This window comes from Oryctolagus cuniculus, chromosome X (genome assembly GCF_051225735.1).
Source record: "Oryctolagus cuniculus isolate XC-2025 breed Fujian yellow rabbit chromosome X, ASM5122573v1, whole genome shotgun sequence".
Taxonomy (NCBI): domain Eukaryota; kingdom Metazoa; phylum Chordata; class Mammalia; order Lagomorpha; family Leporidae; genus Oryctolagus; species Oryctolagus cuniculus.
This window is the reverse complement of record NC_142888.1, coordinates 29,214,503-29,237,575: the sequence shown is the minus strand read 5'-3', so window position 1 is coordinate 29,237,575 and position 23,073 is coordinate 29,214,503. Positions and strand designations below refer to the sequence as shown.

General features: G+C 41.5%; 1 protein-coding gene across 2 annotated transcripts in view; it reads left to right on the top strand.

Annotated features, from left to right (window-relative positions):
* The window catches only part of MAOB (monoamine oxidase B), a 116,598-nt gene that overhangs the window by 60,773 nt on the left and 32,752 nt on the right, over positions 1 to 23,073 (top strand). For both annotated transcript variants that reach the window (XM_002719872.6, XM_089324086.1), the window contains exons 4-5: positions 18,007 to 18,111; positions 19,147 to 19,238. In XM_002719872.6, coding sequence (XP_002719918.2) covers positions 18,007 to 18,111; positions 19,147 to 19,238 — 197 coding nt within the window. The remainder of the gene's footprint in view (positions 1 to 18,006; positions 18,112 to 19,146; positions 19,239 to 23,073) is intronic.

Here is a 23,073-nt window from a genome sequence, read left to right as displayed (position 1 = left end):
AACTGAATTTAATAGCCATCTTTAGCGATTTTGATATATATACAAAGCACTGTTCTAAGCATATCTATCTCACTGAATACTCAGAAAAGCCCTGTGGTTATTATTGTCCCCCCTTTACAAATGAGGGCATTGAGGTACAAAGTATTTGCATGACTCCTGCAGATTCCCGTTGGTAAGTGATGGGTTGGGGATGTCAAGCCTTGATGGTCTTACCCCAGAGTTCGGGAACTTGGCGTCTCAGTTGAGATGCTGACCTGTTTGGAGACTGTACATGAGAATGGGTGAAGTCTCGAGGAGAAACAAGGAAAAGGTTGAGAGTGTTGAGGACTGACCTGCAGAGCAGGCTACTGACCTTTCTGTTTTTTTCTGCTCAGGTTCTTGCTTCCTAACACTGACTTTGTCTGTCTTACGCCCCATCACTGATGTTTTTCACCCCTGTTTGGACCCTCTGGTACCTATATTATCTCCCTGATACCAGGAGCCCATGGAGAACAATGACACGATCTACTCATTTGGTTAAGTCAAGGACTATTGGGAGATATTCAGTCATTTCATTTCTTTCTTAATCCAGGAATTTAAAGTACAGACAGTCCCCAACTTCTGATGGTTTATTTTTCAACTTTTCAACTTTATGATGGCATGAAGACAATGCAAATTCAGTGACACCATTCTTCAAATTCTGAATTTGGATCTTTTGGATCATCTCTTCTGTTGTCATGTTGGGCTATAGCAGCAAGTGCAGCTCCCAGGCAGCCCTGCAGTCACCAGGAGACTCACAATTGTATTACAGTATGTGGTGCTACAAAGCTGGTGTGTGCCCTGTGTTAGGGGATACCAGGCAGTCTCTGCATACGATGGTCTCGACTTATGGTATACTTATTGGGATGGGACATCATCATAAATGGAGGAGCATCTATATTCTGGTGAGACTGTTGAAACTTTGTGTCACACAAGATAAATATAAGAATAGACAGACCGGCGCTATGGCTCACTAGGCTAATCCTCCGCCTTGCGGCTCTGGCACACCGGGTTCTAGTCCCGGTCGGGGCGCCGGATTCTGTCCCGGTTACCCCTCTTCCAGGCCAGCTTTCTGCTGTGGCCAGGGAGTGCAGTAGAGGATGGCCCAAGTACTTGGGCCCTGCACCCCGTGGGAGACCAGGATAAGTACCTGGCTCCTGCCATCGGATCAGCGCAGTGCGCCGGCGGCCATTGGAGGGTGAACCAATGGCAAAGGAAGACCTTTCTCTCTGTCTCTCTCTTTCACCGTCCACTCTGTCAAAAAAAAAAAAAATTAGACAGCCATACATGTATTTTGGGGTTCATTTCATGTTTCCATTGCAAAGTGTAAACATAATATGGTTAGAAGAAGCATCACTTTATGAGTGGCCTATGTAGATTAGATGTTTTGGCAGCTGAAGGATACCATTATGATACCTAATGCCATTGATCCTTTGGATTAGAAAGGATGAGAGTCCACCTAAAAACAACAGGTTGTTTTTAAGCTGCTACTGTTCTTTCTAAGGCCAGGGTAGTTGTGCTGCTGCTATTTTAGGGGCCTCATAGTTCTCCCTGATTGGTTCCAGGCATTTCTCCCAGATCCCTGTTGACATCTTGTCTGTGTATCCAGGCTGGAGCTTAGGTTTCTTTGACTGTAGAACCTTGGGAGAAAAAGCAGTAAAAGGGAACTAGAAGGAGAATGAAAGAAATTCAGCCTCTATCATGGCTCATAAGTGCCTAAATGATATGTCCCCGACCAGCTTCCTGACCCCACTGTATTCCAGCCACTCTGGCTTCTAGGGTGCCATGTTTATTACTCCCCTGCACTTGTGCACTTTGAGGCATCTTAAAGATGGTTGGCCTCATATTCTTTGACTGTCCTCCCATGGAGAGGGAGAAGTGAGTTCCATGACCCTTCCCTTTGAATCTGGGAGAACTCTGTCACTGCTTTGACCAGGAGAATTTGACAAAAGTGCTGTGATTCCAGTTTGGAGGGCCAGGCCTTAAGATCCTGGCAGATTGCAGCGCCCTCTAGAGGCCATGAGTTAACATACATGAGTTCAGAAGTCTAAACACCCTGCAACTGCCATACTGGAGATGCTACAAGGAGTAACTCAGACTGTCTCAGCTGAATGCAGCTTTCTACCTCCTTCTCCACCTAAGGAGCCAGACTTGGAGTGAAGCTGTCTTGCACATCCATCCCAGTTGAGCCGTCAAATAATTTCAGCTCCAGCCACTAACTGGAGCTTACTTACTTGAGCTCCTCAAGTAAGAACAGCCTAGCTTAGCCAAGTCAAACCACAGAACTGTGAGAGACAATAATAGATTGGTGTCTTAAGCCATTGAATTGCGGGTTTTTTTTTTCTTTATGCAGCAGTAGATAATGGAGGAGCAGGCATTTGATGCAGCAGTTAAGACTCTACTTGAGATGCTTGCGTCCTGTATCTCAGAGTCTGCGTTCAAGTCCTAGCTGCACTTCTGATTCCAGCTTCCTACTAATGAGCACCCTGGGAGGCAGCAGTTGATGGCTCTAATAGTTATGTCCCTGCCACCCATGTGGGACGCCTATATTGAGTTCTGGGCTCCTGGCTTTGGTCTGGCTGAGCCCTGGCTTTTTTTGTGGGTATTTGGAATAGTGAACCAGCAGATGGGCGTCTTCTCTGTCTCTGTCTCTCTGCCTTTGAAATACATAAAAATTTAAAAAGATAATTAAAACACACTGCTTTTCCTTGAACTTGGGATGTTCTTGTGTCTCAGCTCCAATATCACCTTCTCAGAGAGGCTTTCCCTGATAACCCTGTCTTAAGGAGTAGCATCTCCTACATGTTAATTTATTTCTTTCCTGTTTTGTTGTCAGGTACTTCGTAATACTTGACATCACATTGTATGAAGTTACTTCAAAAAGTTCTTGGAAGAATGTGTATTATGAGAAAACTATGTGTGGACTTCAAAATTTTATGCCAAAATAAACAAACATCTTTCAATTCTATTTTCCACAAACTTTCTGATGTACCATAGTGCATCTATTTCTTTCTTATCTTCCTTCTTTTGGTAGACTGGAAGCTCTGTGAGGGCAGGAATGTATCTAGTTTTTTGATTTGGTCCACTGCTCTATCTCTAGCACTTGTATCAGGACATGGCACTCAATAGGCCTTAAGGGAATGTTTCTTACATGAATGACTGAAAGAATGGATCTTTGCCACCTAAATGAGCCTGCCCTTATGGAGTTTACATGTTAGTTGAAGAGGGCGTGTGATAAGCAAACACATAAAATATATAGGAAAAACATATATACCCAAAATACAATTAGAATTAGCTGGGATTGACTTTCTGTTGCCTGTCACTTGCATTAAACAGGCAGAATGAAGAAACATGGTAAAGTACAGAATAAAAGCTGGCATAAACTATGGATTTTCTATAATGAAGTTAATTCAGATGTACCCAAAATTTATATGGCTTGTCTGAAACTTAAAAATACTTGAGTCTCAAGTGTATTTTAGAGGAAAAATTCAGTTAACCACCAAGTTAGTGAATTACACAAAAAAATTTCAGGTTTTAAAGTCTGTTATTTTCCCTGTGTCAAGATTTAATAATTTCTACTAAAGGATTTGAACTTTTCAACCAGATCTGCTAAGTCTCCTTTAAACAAAGTACTTCAAACTGTTCAAGGAAAATGGAATTAAAAGTTAAGTTTATGTTTGGTGCAAAAAAATTGAAATCCATGCATAAGAGCAGTCTTCAAAAAGTATATGGAATTGTGTATTATGACAACAAGTGTGCATGAATTTCAAAGGTTTTTATTTTTTGCTTCCAAATAAGCTTGTCTTTTAACTCCACTTTCCACAAATGTTTTAAAGTATACTTGTACGGATAGGATGTTCCATGTTAATATACAGGGTCAAGCATTTGGTACAGTGGTTAAGATGCTGCCTGGAACCCCCACATCCCATACCACACTGCCTGGGTTTGAGTCCCAGCTCCACTTTGGATTCTAGCTTCCTGCTATTGTAGATCCTGGGAGGCAACAGATGTTGGCTCAGGTACTTGGGTCCCTGCCACCCACATGGGAGACCTACATTGAATTCTGAGCTCTGGACTTCAGTCTGACCCAGCCCTTGTTGTTGTGGGCATTTGGGGAGTGAACTAGTGGATGGAAGGTCTTTGTCTATTTATGTCTCTCTGCTTTACAAGTAAGATTAAAATAAATAAAGGAGAATTTTTAAAAATGAAATTAAATAATCTTTTAAAAAGCAATGTCTGATAAAACATCTGCTCAACCACATTTGAAAAAATATATCTAGTTATCTGACAGTGATGAGTGCTATGGAGAATGAAGAGTATAGGGGCTGAGATCCAATTTAAAATTCAATAATGGCAGGGGCTCACTGAGAAGGTGATGATAACCTAACCTAGGTGAGAGTAAAAAGTGGCTATTTGGGCAAGAGCATCCCAGCCAAAGGAAATGGCCAATTTAGAAGTCCTGAAGCAGGTGTGTGATGAGTGTTTCCAGAACAGCAAGGAGCTGGAGCAGAGTAGACAAGGGAGAGCGGTTTGCTAATAAGTTGCTCTCAGAAAAAAATTCTCTGTAGTATTTGCATGGTATAAATACTTCATGGCTAATGCCAACCTGCCAGCCTGAACAGAGTTGCAAAGAGATGCAATCAGTTGGTTCTCATGACCCAGTATGCACAATGCTGGGAGGTCAGAGATGTCACAGAGCTAGATGGCAAATGGCCTAGTAGGCAATTACAGGCATACCTCAATGTCCATAGGGGGTGGATTCTAGAATCCCCCATGGATATCCAAATCCTGAGATGTTCAACTCATTTATATAAATTGGTGTAATATGTGCATGTAGTCTATGTATATCTTCTTCCCATATACTTTAAATCATCTCTAGACCACTTTAACTACCTAATAAAATGTAAATGCTATGTAAATTGTTACTATGCTGTATTGGTTATGGAATAATGACAAAAAAAAAGTCTGTGTATGTTTAGTACAGAAGCAATTATTTCCACCCATGGGAATCCAATGGAAAGTTTAAAATAGAGAAGTAACATGATCTGGCTTTTGCTGATTTTAAAAATTTATTTACTTACTTATTTGAGATAGAGAGAGCACCTCCATTTACTGGTTCACTCCCTAGAAGCCCACAACATCTGGAGGGACCTACTCTGGGAGCTGGGAACGCAATCCAGGTCTCCCTCATGGATGGCAGGGACCCAAATACTTAAACCATGACCACTGCCTCCCAGGGTCTGTACTGACAGGAGCCAGATCCAGGTAGCAAACTCAGGCATTCTGATGTGGTATGCAGGCCTCTGAACTTAATGGCTTACCCACTAGGCCAAACACCAGTCCCTGACTTTTGTTTTAAATGTAATATGCTTCAGAAATTCCTTCATGAGCAAATAGATTCTCTCTGTGTGCATGCATGTGTGCATGTATGTGTGCATGTATGTCTCTCTATTTCTTCTTTTTAGATGGAGATTCACACCATCTGCCACTCTGATCTTTCTTTTGGACAGATGTCAATGAGGAAAATCCATCATTTCCTGTGAAAGGATCCCCTTTCCTCATTTAGCCATTTAACCAAGAATGCACTGAAATAAAAATGTCATTTACTATCAAAATTTTAAAGAATATAAGATTCATGCAACCCTTAGAGCTTCTCATACAAGTGAAATTCAGCACAAGAAGCCTAAAGATATGCTCACAATTAATTCTTACTTCATATTGTTGAATGGCGATGGAAGTATTGTTAGGATCCTTCTCTGTTCTCCAGCTCTGAAGCTCACAGCAATGTATTCAAATGGATTCTTGAATACATGGGAAGTGAAATGGCCAGCAGTCATTCAATAATTCTGAAGAGGAGCATTTGAAACTATATTTAGGCCACCCTGCCTGTCTCACTATTGTGGAAACCCACTTTAGGTCAGATCAAGTTAGCTCTGTGACCTGCTTTGGACTTCAAAGACATCATATGAGACAGTAGCCCCAAACGGAATTTTAAAATTGAGTCTTTGCGTAAGAATGGTATTGGGTGTTTCTTAGGGACTTAAAGTAAAAGATTAATTTTGAATGGGTCCAAACGATACACATGAAATAAAGAGAAAATACTAGCACAGTAACAGACTTTCTGAGCACAAATAATGGACTTGAAGATGGAAAAGGTGAGTTACTTGAAAACACTGTCAAGAAGTAGAGAGAGGCAAACAGTTATACATTTAACAAGCCATGAATCATCATACAATTAATCTGAAATTATCTTTTCTACCTATCAAAGAAAGAGATTTTTATCTGAGTGGTCTGTTGTTAATATCTCCAGCAGTTCCAAGACCCAAGGATACTTCAAAAAATTCATGGAAAAATGGAATTTAAAGATAAGTTTATTTTGGTGTGAAAAATGTGAAATCTCCGCATAGATTTTTCATAATGTACATGTCCAGTGAACTTTTTGGAGATCCCTTCATTTGTAGACATTATCAAATCAAAGTTCAGAATAGCTTTAAAAAATATATATTATTGTGTGTATCTTAAGCATATGGGTGTCAAGTAAAAGTACTCTTTAAATGAGTTTCTTATTTTTAGAAGTCATTTTCCTTTGTTATTTATTTAGTTTGGGGAGGCAGAGAAAGACAGAGAGATGTCCCATCTAATGTTTTGCTCCCCAAATGTCCACAACAGCCAGAATTGGGCCAGACTAAACCTGTGAGCTGGGAACTCCATCCAGGTCTCCCACACAGATGGCAGGGATCCAAGTACTTGAGCCATCACCTGCTGCTTCCCACGGTGAGCATTAGCAGGAAGCTGGAATAGAGAGCCGCCCTAGGACTCAAACCCAGACACTGATATGGAATGCAAGTATAGCAGCAAGTGGCATCTTAATTGCTGCACCAAACACCAGCCCCTTAAGTGCGTTTCTTTGACAACTCCTTCTTCCTGAGAATAGTTGTTTCAAGTAAGCAGATGCCTTTGATTCCTTTCATCTCAGTACAGTTGGTGAAGTTTGAATTCTCTTAAAAGTGGCCGTAGGATGGCTTCCACATAAAATTCACAAGCTGCTTCTTTGCCAATTTTGCTTTCTTCTTTTATCGGAATCTCACTCCTGCTGTGTTCCCAGGCTGTTCTTCTAATTAGGGTCTATTCAGAACCTTTTTTACTGCCTCAACAAATGAATGTCCCTTCAATCAATACAATTTCAACAGTAAGGATTAATGTTCATAGCAGCAAAGTTCCTTTTGGGGTCAAGAAAACTTTTCTGTTTGCTCATAAAATCTTCTCTGATTACTTTTAAAGTGGAGTTCTTGTTTCAAGGCTTTGAATTTCTTTGGGGGAATCTTCTGACTCATCTGAGTGAATCATCATTCTGGTTTGAACATCTCCCAAAGAAATTATGGAGTGAAAAGTCAGCATCAACCAAAGGCAGACTTTGAAACTGGATGAGTTCTTCAATAAAGAGAATACCTAGTAGGCCTGGCTAAATTCAAGGTTATGAATTTCCGTTTTGCGAGGATCCCTCCGTAGAGATTAACGTTCTAATGCTGGAGTCTGTTAAACTCCTGGGATTTCAGTAAATTCAATTGGACCTTGGACAGGTAATGTCATGTATTTTAGAACTTTAATTTCTGGTCTGGAAAGTGGAATAATTAGTTTCTGCTTTTCAGTGTTGCCACGAAAGTTAAACACCATAATATACAAGATGGCTGTAAATATCAGGTACTTTCATCATTTAAAAAAAATCTTATATGGTAGAGAAGCCCTTTAGAAGCATTGTTTTTTAGACACAATTTGTCTCAGACTTGGATAATGGCATATCCTCATATTTCGAAATAATGGTCTGGCAACCCAAGGATAACAGTTGAATCTGAGGGAAAATCTGTTTTGATAAAAATAATTTATTTCAGAAGTCAATTGTTCCCTTCCATCCTCCCTCCCCCCCCCTTTTATGTTGTCCTAAGAATGCACCCAGGTTCCCAAGAGCTTTTCCATCTTCTTATTACTCTATATATTTCAGGGACATCAAAAGCATTCGGGTAATATCTTTGAAAGATGAGGGCGCACCTGTCGTCCGGCACCTGCGACCCCAGCGAGGCCACAGTTGGGATAGGAAGGAGAGTGCAGTTGTTTTGGATTAGCTGAACTGCTCTCAGAGGCTGGAGTTCAGGGTCCAGTTCTAGAGGTTCAGAGAAGGCTGTTGGAGAATGTGACTGGGTGAGCACCTTCCCCAACAAGGGGGTACTAGGGTGAGCAGTGGGAATGGGTTTTCCTGGTGGTAAATCCCAGCATGCTCAATGATGCTGTGAGGCTGGAAAGCTTTGGGCTTCTGTGACACAGTCATCTATGGGCTTGCACAGTGATATTGTCTCCAGCAAGGCCTGGAGGGTTTCCCATCATGGCAGGTTCAAGATGTACATAGGAAGGAGCTTTATGATACTTATGAAAATCATGATAACCGCAATAATTTAAAAATCTGAGAATCCAGAATCCTAGAAAATCTGAAACTTTTTGAGTGTTGATATGAAGCCACCAGTGGGAAATTCCACACCTGATTTCATGTAGGTCACAGTCAAAATTCAAGTGCACTAGAAATACTAAGATTACCTTCAAGCTACAAGTATAGGGTGTATATGAGCCATAAATGAATTTCATGTTTAGACTTGGGTCTCATCCTCAAGTTACGCCACAATGCATATGCAGATACTTCAAAATCCAATAACATCCAAAATCCAAAACTTCTGGCCCCAAGAATTTTGGATAAGAGATTCTCACTCTGTAATAACTAACATTCTTCTAAGGACTTTGCATATGTTATCTTATTTAATCCTTGCCACAGCCCCAGAGGTGGGTTTATTATCTACAGATTATTATTATACACAGATGATGAAAGTATCAGAGGTGTAACTTACCTACATTGACTTGGAATGAACGTGTTTTGGGGCCAGTGCTCCCATCTACTTAACAATAGTTGGCAATACATTTTGTGAAAAGAAAAGTGTGAAAAGACAGTTGGCAATACATTTTGTGAAAAGAGAAGGGATAGCAATAATGATTCTAGTCAATATTTATGCACTTACTATGTGCAAGGTACTGTGTTAAGACATGTTTGCATTAGCTCACTGATTGCCCACTGTAACACCATGGCATTGGTTCTGTTTCTATCCACATTACATGCAGAGTGCCAGTTTGTCACACATCTTAGTTCATGAATCCCTGAGTGTTGAACCTCATAGCTATGTTTTTCTCTCTCATATATAGAAAGAAATTTATACATAAAATTATGTATGTAGGCAAAAATAGGCCTTGGTCAGGTGGTTTCTGGTGGTTGGATATTATAAAAGAAGGGCTTGCAATGGTTGTGGTAAAGCTTAGACTCATGCTATTGTGTTTGGTTTTATTTCTTTACTGTCCTAGAATCCAATCACCATAAAAGTCACTTTGTGTCTGTAGTAAAAATTTATGAACCATAACATATCTGTATGAATGTAAAATTTTGTAACTCTTTAATTTCAACTTTTTAACAAGCACTTTATTGCTATTTTTGTCTAGGAAAAAACACATTAGGTTTATTAATTAAACTAGAACAGTAGAGTTAGCAAAATTACCTTCTGTGTAAATTATTTATGGAAGATTTTATGAAGTCTTGTAGTGAGACTGAAGGTTATCTTTTCTTTGATTTAAGAATTTACACTTAAGCTCATACATCTAGCAGAGCATGTTAAAAATGCATGGAAGAGAAAGTTTCATTATTTCAACTTATTTAAGATTCATTGAAATTTGGAGATCATGTGGATTTTAATATCAAGATCCCTTCCTATAAAACCGTATAACAGTGTTTGTTGTTGTTTTAAGTCCTTGGGGATTTTTTTTTTAAGGTGACAAACTTCCTCTTACTCCTGGCTCAAACCTCTATATGAACATTAATGAGATTTGAAGAAGACCTGTGATGTGGGCCTTAGATTTGAGTATGAACTTCCCCCCTTTTAGTCTGTTCACCTCTCTAAGTAGCTGTAGTTCCCGTTTCCTTTAGCAAGTTTCTGGTGAGAATCATCTGGAAGGTCAGAACCTCCCCACTAATCCCTCTAAAAGAAAATACCTCAATTCTCAAATGAGGTTACATTGAGCCTGGTTCTAGAAGTTTCTCACGAGGCGTGGGTTACCCCAGGACCCTGGGCTTGAGATTCTTCAGACGTTGCTCTAGTTTGCTGGGCCCATTCCATTGAACGGCTGTCACAGTTGGGTTTCCCAGGATGCAGATAGAGAATAATGTGTAGGGGGTTTGTTACAGAGGGTTCCAGGACCCAGTAACTGTGGATAGGTGGGGAAGGAGGCAGGAGAGGCCAGAAGGAGAAGTCAAATTATGATAGAGTTGCTGTGAAAGTCTCAGATGACCTTGCAAGGAATTCTGAGGATGGGGTGACCATTCAAAGCTGTCCTGAGTGGAACAAGAGGGCAAGGTCTCTATATCTTCACATTGCTCAGTCGTTGGAAGTGAGATACCCAGGGAAGGAGGCATGACCTTGGAGAAAGTGACTTTTCTGCAGCTGGGGTAATCTCTGGAGGGAACTTTGAACCAAGGACTGCCTGCCAGTAACATTCCTCACAACTGAATAAGTCTCTTTCTTATTTTATTTTATTTATTTGGAACATACACACACACATACACACACACGCATGCACACACAGAGAGCACTCAAATATACTGGTTCACTCCCTAAATGCCTTCTACGTCCAGGGACAGAGCCGGGAGCTGGGAACTCAATCCATGAGTGGCAGGAACCCAACCTCTTGAGCCCACACTGCTGCCTCCCAGGGTCTGCATTAGCAGGGAGCTGAAGTCAGGAGCCAAAGCCAGGAGCCAAAGCTGGGAATCAAACCCAGGCACTCTGATATGGGATGTGAGTATCATAACTGTTAGGTTAAGGCCTGCTCCAGTTCCCTATTTCTGAAGAGTGATCTAGGCAAGCTCATTACAATGCCTACCACGTGGGCCACTGCAGAAGTCTACTCTTCTCTTCAGTCATTCCAAGTCAAACTTTATTCCTTGAGGCTTTCGCAGACTGTGCCACCCGGCTGAGAATGGCTCTGGACAGAGAAGTATAGGAGTATCTGGGGTGAGATAGACACAGTAAGGAAAGCTGCTGACTGAACTCCCTGTGAAACAACTCCCTTTACCCCAACACTGGGGCTGTCATCAAGGGGGCTGTGCTATGCATAGCCATGCAGCCAGGCAAGGCCGTGAAGCCAACCATGTGCCCCGTTTTCATTATGGTGCCAGAATCTTCTGCTTCTGTGGACCTGTCTGTCCAGCTACATGTTGCAGCTCCTTGAGCTTGGGACTACATCTTTTTTCATCTCTATATCTTCATAACATTGCCTAGTGCTTGTTTCGAGCTTGTGGTTAATACCTTTTAATTTAACAAAAGAAGAAATAGTCTGAATATCAGTAGCACACAGAAGTATGATGCCTGGAGATTTCTCCTGGGCCTGTCCAAGACCGCGGGTAAGACATTTTTGATTCTCTTCATCGTTTAGCTATAACTTTCTCGTTATTCTTTGCTTTGTCTCTCAGCCTAGGGATCTTCACTTACACTGAAGCCAACAGAATAGATGGGGTTGAATTGGGCCTCCGTGGTGCCTGCTGTTGCCTGGAGTTTCCCCGCGATCTTGACTCTCCTGCTGCATGAGAAGCAGCATGAGCTGGGGAACTGGTTGACCTGAAGCAGCCCCTGAATTTGAACCCCATTTATTAGCTGTGTGATCTGGGGGAAGTTATTTCTCTTAAGCCTCACCCTCTTCATCTGTAAAATAATTCAGAATGGCCAAAAAGTGGAAGCAGCTCAAGTGCCCACCAACTGATGAGTGTTTAAACAAAATATAGTCTATCCATGCAGTGGAATGCTATTTAGTCAGAAAAGAATGGAATTCTGACTCATGGTGAAATACGGTGGATGAACCTTGAAGTCATTAGGTTGAGTGAAATGTTAGCCACAAAATGACACATAGTATATGCTTCTGCTTATGTGAGCATAGTTAGTTTGTTACCAGTCGCCTCTGACCTCTAGATGGCTTCAGAGGAACAAAGTATCAGATATTTATTTATTTATTCCTCAAATATTCATTAAATGAATACTGTTGTAGGTACTGGGATTACACTAGTGAAAAGGACAAAACTTCTACCTTTGTGAGAATTCCAGAGGGGAGAGGCATTAGACATATATATGAATAAATAGATCACATGGTTTCAGTTGCTATAAAGAATGATAAAGATTGAAAGAACAAAATCTTTAAGAAAGTAACATTGGAATGAATTTTGAATGAAATGAGGGACTTTTCCTGTGAATATCAGGCAGAATAGTATTCCCGAAATAAGGAATGAAGGACAGGTGCAAAGGCACTGAGGCAGTGATGAGCATGTGTGTCTAAAGAACAAGGAGGTCATTGTGATATGAACAAAGGGAAAAAGTAGGAGAAGGGGAGAGGAAATTATTTGAACCTTCTTGGCTGGCGCTGCAGCTCAACAGGCTAATCCTCCGCCTAGCGGCGCCGGCACACTGGGTTCTAGTCCCGGTCGGGGTGCCAGATTCTATCCCGGTTGCCCCTCTTCCAGGCCAGCTCTCTGCTGTGGCCAGGGAGTGCAGTGGAGGATGGCCCAAGTCCTTGGGCCCTGCACCCCATGGGAGACCAGGAGAAGCACCTGGCTCCTGGCTTCGGATCACCGCAGTGCGCCGTCCGCGGCGGCCATTGGAGGGTGAACCAACGACAAAGGAAGACCTTTCTCTCTGTCTCTCTCTCACTGTCCATTCTGCCTGTCAAAAAATAAACTAAAATAAAAAAATAAACCTCTTGACCATGGTAAGGACTTCGAATTACCCACAAGCATGATGAAAAACCATTAGAGACATTTGGTTAAGGGAATGACATGTTAGGCAGTATATCTTACAAAGCTCTCTCTGCCTGCTGGGCAACTTTGGGGGCCAATAGTGGAAGCAGGGAAAGAATTTAGGAAGTCAGAGCTGATGGGGCCTTCAGTCAAGGAGGTAATAGTCAAGGAGGTGAGGTGTAGCTGGATTTTAAGTAGATACTGAATGTAGAACTGGCAGTTTTGATGCTTGATTATGAGATGGGAGAAAAGAGGTAGTTTTTTTTTTTTTTTTTTTGGTCTAAGTAACTGATTTCAGGCAATTTGTAGTATTACAGATGCAAGAATTATTCTCTGGCAGTAAAATGAATGGGCAGGGGGCAAGTGTAGAGAAAGGAATAAAATGAGTCAGTGAACTATGCTGAACTCCCTGAAAAGCCATTCCAGGCAGTAGTTAAACCAGACAGATATGGCCACAAAGAGATTGCATCTGAGAGGAAGAAATGCTATCCTGGAAGATCTCTGGCCCTTGTTGATGGCCAAAGGAGATGACGTGGGAGGCTCCGAAAGTTCATGTACTGAAGAAAACGAGGCCTTTTGCTGGGAAAAACAGGATCAGCCCACTGTGGATTCTGAGAACTGTGGATCTCTTTCCTTAGGGTGATCTAGCACTTGCTAGCCTGAGATAGCCCATCAGCAATGCCTGTGTCACAGATTAGGGTGAATACTTTGAACTCAATGCAACCGGAATCCAAAATGGCATGTGATTTTAAAAATTCCTTCCTCTCCTTTCTCTCTCTGAAGGAGTCACTCACCTATATCCAGAGCACACATTGAATATTACTTTTCTGAGAAGGGACCTTGTCTAATGAGCTGGATGTCATCTCAGGGCATCTGGCCAGGCAGGAAGTTTTGTTCCCTATAACATTAGATGGTTGCCGGCTGGACCCAGATGACAGCTGAAGTCATTTTCTACTCTAATGGTCAATAAATCTGTATTTTTAAAAAATCTATTCATTTATGTATTTATTTGAAAGGCAAAGTGGCAGAGTGGGTAGGGAGGAGAGAGAGTCAGAGAGAGAGAGAGAGAGAGAGAGAGAGATGCACCATCTACTGGTTCAGTCCCCAAATTCCTACAACATCTGGGGCTGAGCCAGAGCAAAGCCAGAAGCTGTGAACTCCATCTGGATTTCCCATATGGGTGACAGGGGCCCAAGCACTTGAGCCATCACTTGCTGCCTTCCAGGGTGTGCATTAGCAGGAAGCTGGATAGGAAGCAGAGCTGGGACTTGAGCTCAGGCACTCCAGTAAGAATATGGGCATCCCAATCAGTGTCTTAATAGCTGTGCCAAATGCCTGCCCCATCAAGATGGACTTTTGCTTGGTGGAATGATGAATGGTTATTCTTTTTTATTATTATTATTTTTGACAGGCAGAGTGGACAGTGAGAGAGAGAGAAACAGAGAGAAAGGTCTTCCTTTACCATTGGTTCACCCTCCAATGGCCACCAAGGCCAACACGCTGCGGCCGGCGTACCGCGCTGATCCGAAGCCGGGAGCCAGGTGCTTCTCCTTGTCTCCCATGGGGTGCAGGGCCCAAGCACTTGGACCATCCTCCACTGCACTCCTGGGCCACAGCAGAGAGCTGGCCTGGAAGAGGGGCAACCGGGACAGAATCTGGTGCCCCAACCGGGACAAGAATCCTGTGTGCTGGCGCCACAAGGCGGAGGATTAGCCTATTGAGCCATGGCGCTGGCCTGAATGGTTATTCTTTTTTTTTTCTTTTTTTGACAGGCAGAGTGGACAGTGAGAGAGAGAGACAGAGAGAAAGGTTTTCCTTTTGCCGTTGGTTCACCCTCCAATGGCTGCCGCGGCTGGCGCACTGCGCTGATCCGATGGCAGGAGCCAGGTGCTTCTCCTGGTCTCCCATGGGGTGCAGGGCCCAAGCACTTGGGCCATCCTCCACTGCCTTCCCTGGCCACAGCAGAGAGCTGGCCTGGAAGAGGGGCAACTGGGACAGAATCTGGCGCCCTGACCGGGACTAGAACCCGGGGTGCCGGCGCCGCAAGGCGGAGGATTAGCCTAGTGAGCCACACGCCGGCCTCTGAATGGTTATTCTTTATAGTTTTCTTTGTCATCTAGAATTTCTACAACTGATGAAACATACATATCCACACATGTGCACACATGCATGAGTTGTGTGGGTGACTTTTCCATCAATCATTGGCTGAGGGCCTGTGCCTTTTCCCCACCAGTGGGGCTCCATGCCTTTCAGCCCTGTGTTACCCCTGCAGAAATGCTCACCTGCTCTGTCATGTCCCATAAAGAACTTGGGGGGACAGGTTTGGACTTCATTGTCCTTTCCTGGAAGCCCAGAGGACGATGATGCACCTTGTTCTCAGTTCCCAAAATCCCTGTGGTGCTGCCCTTCTCACGGTGTTTGCTACTGACACCAACTTAATTTATATCACAGAGATTTTGATATTAGTCTCTAGTATATATCTATTGGCTATTGAATGCCTCCTGACAATTGCTGTTCTCTGTCCCTCTTTCACACACCAGTGCTCGCACGCGCGCGCGCACACACACACACACACACACATTCTAACTTTGACATCTACTATAAATTCAGTTGAACTTCCAGTAGCTTCCACTCATGAGCTGTGAGATGGCTAATTTTTTAAACTCATCCAAGCTTTGTTTTCTTTACCTATAAAAGAAAGGACATCTTGGCCTACTTCACAGGGATGTTGTGAAAATAAAATAAAATGCCGTAAGTGTTTAGTCTTTGTAATTTGGGCATATCCTGAACTGGGAAATTATTCTGATGTTTTATAATTTTCTCAGAAAGACAGGCCTCCCTGGACAATGTTCAAAACAGTAACAATCACTGGACTGCTTCTATCACAGCCAAATCTGAGCCTCAATACATTGGTTGTGTAATCTTATAAACTTGGGCATCTCCTCCCTAGCCTGCTTATTCCCTGAATCTTGAAGATTTGAGCTTTTTTTATGAGTCTAACAATAGCTTTTTCCTGTGTTTATCAGAAGCTTTCCATAATCTTAGAATACTGGCTTTTATGAATTTAGCTAACCTAAGCCATTACCTGTTTTGACATGAGCCAGCGAGGACTATGTGTGAGTACATAAGAGTGAAATGTTTTCTTCTTCAGCAGTATGGTGCTCTTCACATGTTATTTGGTTTCCATTTACTCACACAAGGCCTTTCGTGATGGTCACCTCTCATTCTTTTATTTTAGAATTCTGAACACACTTCCTTTCTAAGAATTAAGAGGGCTTTGGCCGTTGAAGACTTCAAGTGAAAGACTGCAGTCCTCAGCAAAAGAGGGGATTTTTAAAAAGATTTTATTTTTATTATCTATTTGAGAGGCAGAGTTACAGACAGACAGAGGGAGAGACAGAGAGAGGTGTTTTCCATTCACTGGTTCATTCCCTAAAAGGCTGCAATGGCTGGAGCTGGACTGATCTGAAGCTTGGAGCTTCTTCGGTGTCTCCCATGCAGGTGCAGGGGCCCAAGTATTTGGGTCATCTTCTACTGCTTTCCCAGGTAGTAAGTAGCAGAGACCTGGATCAGAAGTGGAGCAGCCGAGACTCGAACTGGCACCCATATGGGATACCAGCACCACAGGCAGAGGGTTAGCCCACTATGCTACAGCGCTGGCCCCCAGAAGAGGGAACTGTGCCGGCAGACAGACTTTAGATTGGAAGCGTAATACATCCCTGGGTTTCCGGTCTACCCTGCAGAGTTTGGGTTCCCCAACTCTCTCAATCACACGAACTAATTCCTTAAAATAAAGCCGGTTCTGTTCCTCCAGAGAATCTTGACTAAGAAGAAAAGTAAGCCTGTGGCTCAACTCTTCCCTGAGACTCCTAGGGCCCTGTTGGAGAGAGATGATCAACACAGCCATAGAATGAATACAAAAAGGAACACAAAATCTCTTCTCACTTCACAACTCTAGTTTTTCTGCCTACCAAATCATTACAAGATGAAATTTTGCTGAATGTCACAGACTAATTATGAGCTTTTGGTTAGCTGACAGCCTTAAGTTATTCTGATTTTGTTGATTTATGCTGTCAGAATACACAATCTGACTTCTGACTCAGGTTTTCAAATTGATCCAAACTGCCTTCAACAAGCTAAGTCTCCCAGAGATGATCTATAGGCTGATTCTTAATCCTTGCATAGATCTTTTCCCTTTATCTCTGTGTCAAGGTGCCTCTGTGGGAGGAACCAGGTGGTATAAACATGTCCAGATGACAGGCCTGAACTTGTCTCATCTTTGTGCTGATCTCTGAGAAATCTTGTGTGGACCTAACTCATCTGACACCTTTGGGAAGCCCTCTGGGCCCTGTTTTGTGACTCTTCCTGCAGATGGCTGCATTTCTGTGGTTGGTTTTTCACCCCTGGTATCTCAGGGAATTGGTACCCCATGGTACCAATATTATGGATGCTCAAGTTCCTTGTATAAAACTAGATAGTATTTGCATAGAGCATATGTATTCCTACTCCCGTGTGCTTCAAATTCTCTGTAGATCACTTCAGTATCTAATACAATATAAATGCCATGTAAATAGTTGTTATACTGTGTTGTTTATGGAATAATGCCAGGAAAAAAAATCTGCATGCTCATTACAGGTGCAATTTAAAAAATATATATTTTCAATCAGCAATTGATTGAGTTCATGGATGCAGAACTCATGGATGTGAAGGGCTGTCTGTATAATGTTTATAGTTGTAATTTGCTAACTCTCTAGACACACAGTGGCTCCTAATTGTGAGATAGTTATCTGCAACTATCATTGGCAAATGAGATTACTTTTGGTAACTCTGTTTCTGTACTGGTAATTAAATCTTATATGGTAAACGTTCCAGCTTCAGAGAGAAACCTCTTTATTGTGCTTAGTGTGTCGCAGAACTTACTTAGTTAACAGAGATATTTGTAGGAAACCTCTATGCTGAAAAGTTAATGATTCTAAGAACACAAGGAGCTAAAAGCCTTGAGCGTCCATCACGTATTGATAACAAAAGATGATTCTGTTTGCAGCATTGTACTGGCTTATTAGATTTGGCTACTTTTACATCATAACAAATGCTTCATTTTCAAAATATCTTGTATCTCACAGGGCAAGTCATACCCTTTCAGGGGCCCATTCCCAGCAGTGTGGAATCCAATCACTTACCTGGATCATAACAACCTTTGGAGAATAATGGATGAAATGGGGCAAGAGGTAAAGCTTCGTTGACTTCATTTGTATTTTTCATAGTAAATTTAATCCTTAGAAGAAAGAAGGTGCAGTGTAAGTAACCAACGCTTACTTAGCACAGTGTAACATAGTAACATCCAGTGAAGATTTGTGAATTGAAGGAACAAACTTGCTTTTAACCTCTAAAAGAGTGAGATGTCAAACAGACTGCTTTGTGTACTACTGAGGAGGAGGCAGAAGATCATGTATCACTCAGCCTTCCAGAGATGATGTTTCTAATTTAGAAAATCCTCAGGACATAGCAAAGTAAGACTTTTGTGTCTTTGATTCCCCATCGTGCTCAAACTTGCAGCCTGTAAGTAAACACATACGAAGCTTAACTGAAAACTCCAATTTAGATGTGATTTGCTGCAGCTGTCTGAACATTGTTAAAGAGTTGAATTTATGAATGTGCTCTGTAAGTTAGTAGCTTAGTACAGTAATCCCTCCTTATCCACAGTTTTGCTCTTGCCTATTTGTTACCGGCTGTCAACAACAGTCTGAAATATTAAATGGAAAATTCCAGAAGTAAAAGGTTCATGAGTTTTAAATAACTCTTATTAAAGTACATTGTTATAGTTATTCTATCTTATTATTAGTTATTGTTGTGGATCTTTTACTGTGCCTAATTTGTAAGGTAAACTTTATTTATGTATGGAAAGGGAGAATATAGTTTATTTAAGGTTCAGTACTACCCAAGATTTCAGGCATTTACTGGGGTCCTTGAAATGTGCTTCCTGAAGATAAGGGGAGATGCTGTAATCCATATTTGGAAATACTTCAGTTACAATGTACCTTCATTTAATGTGCAGGAAGTGACATCATAAGGTAAGTATGGATTGAATGGTACAGACATCTATCATAGGAAAGCTATACACACAGCATTTATCATAAAATGAAAGTCATTATTGGGGGAATTTGAAAAACTTATATTCTTCTTAAGTTAGAGTTTAATACTATTTGAATATTTATTTTAAATGGAAATGTGTATTTCCCTTTCTAAACCTCATCTAAATATAGATTCCCAGTGATGCCCCTTGGAAGGCACCCCTTGCTGAAGAGTGGGACCACATGACAATGAAGGAACTGCTGGACAAGATCTGCTGGACTGAGTAAGACTTGACATAAGACACAGGCATTTTTGTGACCATCTTTCAGGTTTAGTGATACGATATAGCGGGTATGGGACCAGCAGCTGCTTGGTGTCTAAAACTACAGTACTAGTCAAATGGAGTGGGCAGTACTAGTCAAATGGAGTGAACAGTATTGGAACTGGATGCTCCTCTAAAAATATTGATATGTCCAACTTACTTCTTTGGAGTAGTTTTGCATCACAAAGGTGATGTGACCTATAAAGTCCTCAGGATGTGTCACCTCCTTTACTTAGAAAAGCTTGAAGACAACCAGCTTAAAGATCTTATTCATCAAGCTGTTGATATAGATATACTTTTATAGACCTCACTGGTGCTCAAGTGTACAGATGGTTCTTTAGCATGTACATCAGGGAAGTCCTTTTAATAATATACAACGGTGGGAGAAACATGTGTGACTGGACCTACTGCTCTCCTTAAGTGCAAAACATGTACTTTTGCAAGCAAGTATTCCTGATTCAGATATTAAATTTTTCAGGGCATGGGTGGGTATTTGGCATAATGGTTAAGGTGCTGCTTGAGATGGCCACATGCCATATCAGATGTAGCACCTGGATTTGAGTCCTGGGTCTACTCCTGATTCCAATCTCCTGCTAATACACACCCTGGGAGGCATTATATAATGCCAAGTACTTGGCTCCACACTACCCATGTGGGAGACATGAATTGAGTTTCTGATTCAGCTTTGGTCTTGGCCTCTGCCCAGCCCCAGCCATTGTGGACATTTTGGGAGTGAACTCATAGATGGAATCTCTCTCTCTCTCTCTCTCTCTCTCTCTCTCTCTCTATGTATGTATATATATATATATTTCTCCCTGCCAACCCCATGTATGTGTGTGTGTGTGTGTGTCCTGTCTGTATCTGTCTCTGTTTCTCAAATAAATTCTTGTTGGCAGAACTGGGAATTATGTATAAATTGTGGAGGATATAGACAGCTGGCATGGAAAGGCCTCACTACTCTTTGACAACAGGGGAAATGGAAAGGACTGTGGAGGTTCCAGTTCAAGACATGGTGAATATGCAGTAAACAAAGTATGAGAAATGGAAGCCAAGTTCAAGGAGACTGTTTTTGCATGTTAAACAGCATTAGCTGGGAATGCAGTTAGGGCTGGGGCTGATGTCTTCATTCTCTAGGCACTGGAGAAGGAAGCTAGGATGCTCACACCCAAAACTAAAAACAAGTTTTTAGGAATATCTGACTCTAAGATGTGGTTGACATCAAAAGACCTGAAATGTACATATTTCTTAATACAGAAATTCGGCTTAGAATTTAGCTTAAAGGAGAGAGAACAGGGGTAAGGGGCATACAGATGGAAGAAGGGAAGGAAGGAGAGAGAGTGAGAGAGGAAGTTTCAAAGAATTATTTTTAAATTATTTTTTTAGAGAGGAAACCCTAAATATCCAATAATAGAAGATTGGTAGATTAATTATGAGACACTGAAAAGTTAGAAGGCTCTAGAGTTTTAAAAATCATGTTGTATAGAAGTATTTAATGACTTGAAAAATCATATTTAAATGCATGGAAAAACAGGCTGTGATAGAGTGTGTACAGTGTGATTTATAATCTAATTTCTAAAATATGAAACTGTATCTATCTGCAAAAGCAATAGGCAACCAAGAAAATGTTTTTAACATTTAATATCAAATGTCAATATTTATTTTAAGAATTTTAAGACATAGCATCATTTAAAAAGCCTTCATCAGATACCATATTTCCTGGTTACAGAACATTCCATGGAAAGTGAATATCATAATGGATTTATTATTGCTGTTGTTGTCATCATTGTTATTGCTGTACATTCTGTAAAAAAAACTTTGTACTTCTCCTGAGTCTTCAACTTTGAAAGCAACTAATTCTGGAATAGCAACATATTTTGATGTCATGAAATCAATTTTTTTGTTATATCCTTTTATTTATTTATTTTTAAAAGATTTATTTATTTACTTGAAAGTCAGAGTTACACAGAGAGAGGAGAGGCAGAGAGAGAGGTCTTCCATCCAATGGTTCACTCCCTAATTGGCCACAATGGCTGGAGCTGAGCTGACCCAAAGCCAGGAGCCGGGAGCTCCTTCCAGGTCTCCCATGCAGGTGCAGGGACCCAAGGACTTGGGCCATCTTCTACTGCTTTCCCAGGCCATAGCAGAGAGCTGGATTGGAAGTGGAGCAGCCAGGTCTTGAACTGGCGTCCGTATGGGATGCTGGTGCTTCAGGCCCAGGCGTTAACCCGCTGCGCCACAGCGCCGGCCCCTGTTATATACTTTTAACAATTATCTAGTGCTATTTAACACTTCTTACGAGAATATGGTTTGGTTTTTTTTTTAACTTTTATTTAATGAATATAAATTTCCAAAGTACGACTTATGGATTACAATGGCTTCCCCCCCATACCGTTCCTCCCACCCACAACCCTCCCCTTTCCCACTCCCTCTCCCCTTCCATTCACATCAAGATTCGTTTTCAATTATATTAATATACAGAAGATCAGCTTAGTATACATTAAGTAAGGATTTCAACAGTTTGCTCCCACACAGAAACATAAAGTGAAAAATAATAGATGATTTTTTTAAATGATGATGAAATCAGATCAGACCTATTGTCATGTTTAATCCCAGTGAGAGTCAAGTTGGGAATTGATAATTTCTTTCTTTCTTTTTTTTTTTTACAGAAGATCAGTTTAGTATGCATTAAATAAAGATTTCAACAGTTTGCACCTCCATAGAAACACAAAGTGAAATATATTGTTTGAGTACTCGTTATAGCATTACATCTCAATGTACAGCACATTAAGGACAGAGATCCTACATGAGGAGTAAGTGCACAGTGACTCCTGTTGTTGACTTTACAAATTGACACTCCTGTCTATGGCATAAGTAATCTCCCTATGCTCCAGTCATGAGTTTCCAAGGCTATGGAAGCCCTCTGAGTTCTCCGACTCTTATCTTGTTTAGACAAGGTCATAGTCAAAGTGGAGGTTCTCTCCTCCCTTCAGAGAAAGGTACCTCCTTCTTTGAAGACCTGTTCTTTCCACTGGGATCTCACTCACAGAGATCTTTTTGCCAGAGTGTCTTGGCTTTCCATGCCTGAAATACTCTCATGGGCTTTTCAGCCAGATCCAAATGCCTTTAGGGCTGATTCTGAGGCCAGAGTGCTATTTAGGACATCTGCCAGAGAATATGGTTTGTAATGTAATGTACTTTAATTGTAATAAAGTTGCAATATTTTTAAATTATATACTTTCTAGATTTTCAAAATGTAGTGAGTATACAATCATCTGAATTTGCTTTATAACTTCTGTTATGGTAAATTCAGCTAAGTGTTTTCTCCTCAGAGAGGTTTACCCTCCTTGAAGACAGGACCACTGATATTTCTTTGAGATCATAGACTTCGGCCTGGTCCTCTGCTTGGTGAATACTCTAGGTTGCTGTATGACAGAACAGAGTGTTCTGAGATACTAGGAGGGTAGAAACACAAAATAATTTTCTAACGCCTCCTAAGCAAGATGCACTCAGGGTGATTTCTGGTTTTAAAGAAAGTAATCCCCAAAGTATCCAATCTACTGTTATTCAGACTAAAGCATTATCATAACCTCAAAGGCTATTTTTTTTTAATTTGACAGAGTTATAGACAGTGAGAGAGAGAGAGAGAGAGAGAGAGAGAGAGAAAGGTCTTCTTTCCATTGGTTCGGCCCCCCAAATGGCTGCCATGTCTGGCCTTGCACCGATCTGAAGCCAGGTGCTTCTTCCGGGTCTCCTATGCGGGTGCAGGGCCCAATCACTTGGGCCATCCTCCACTGCT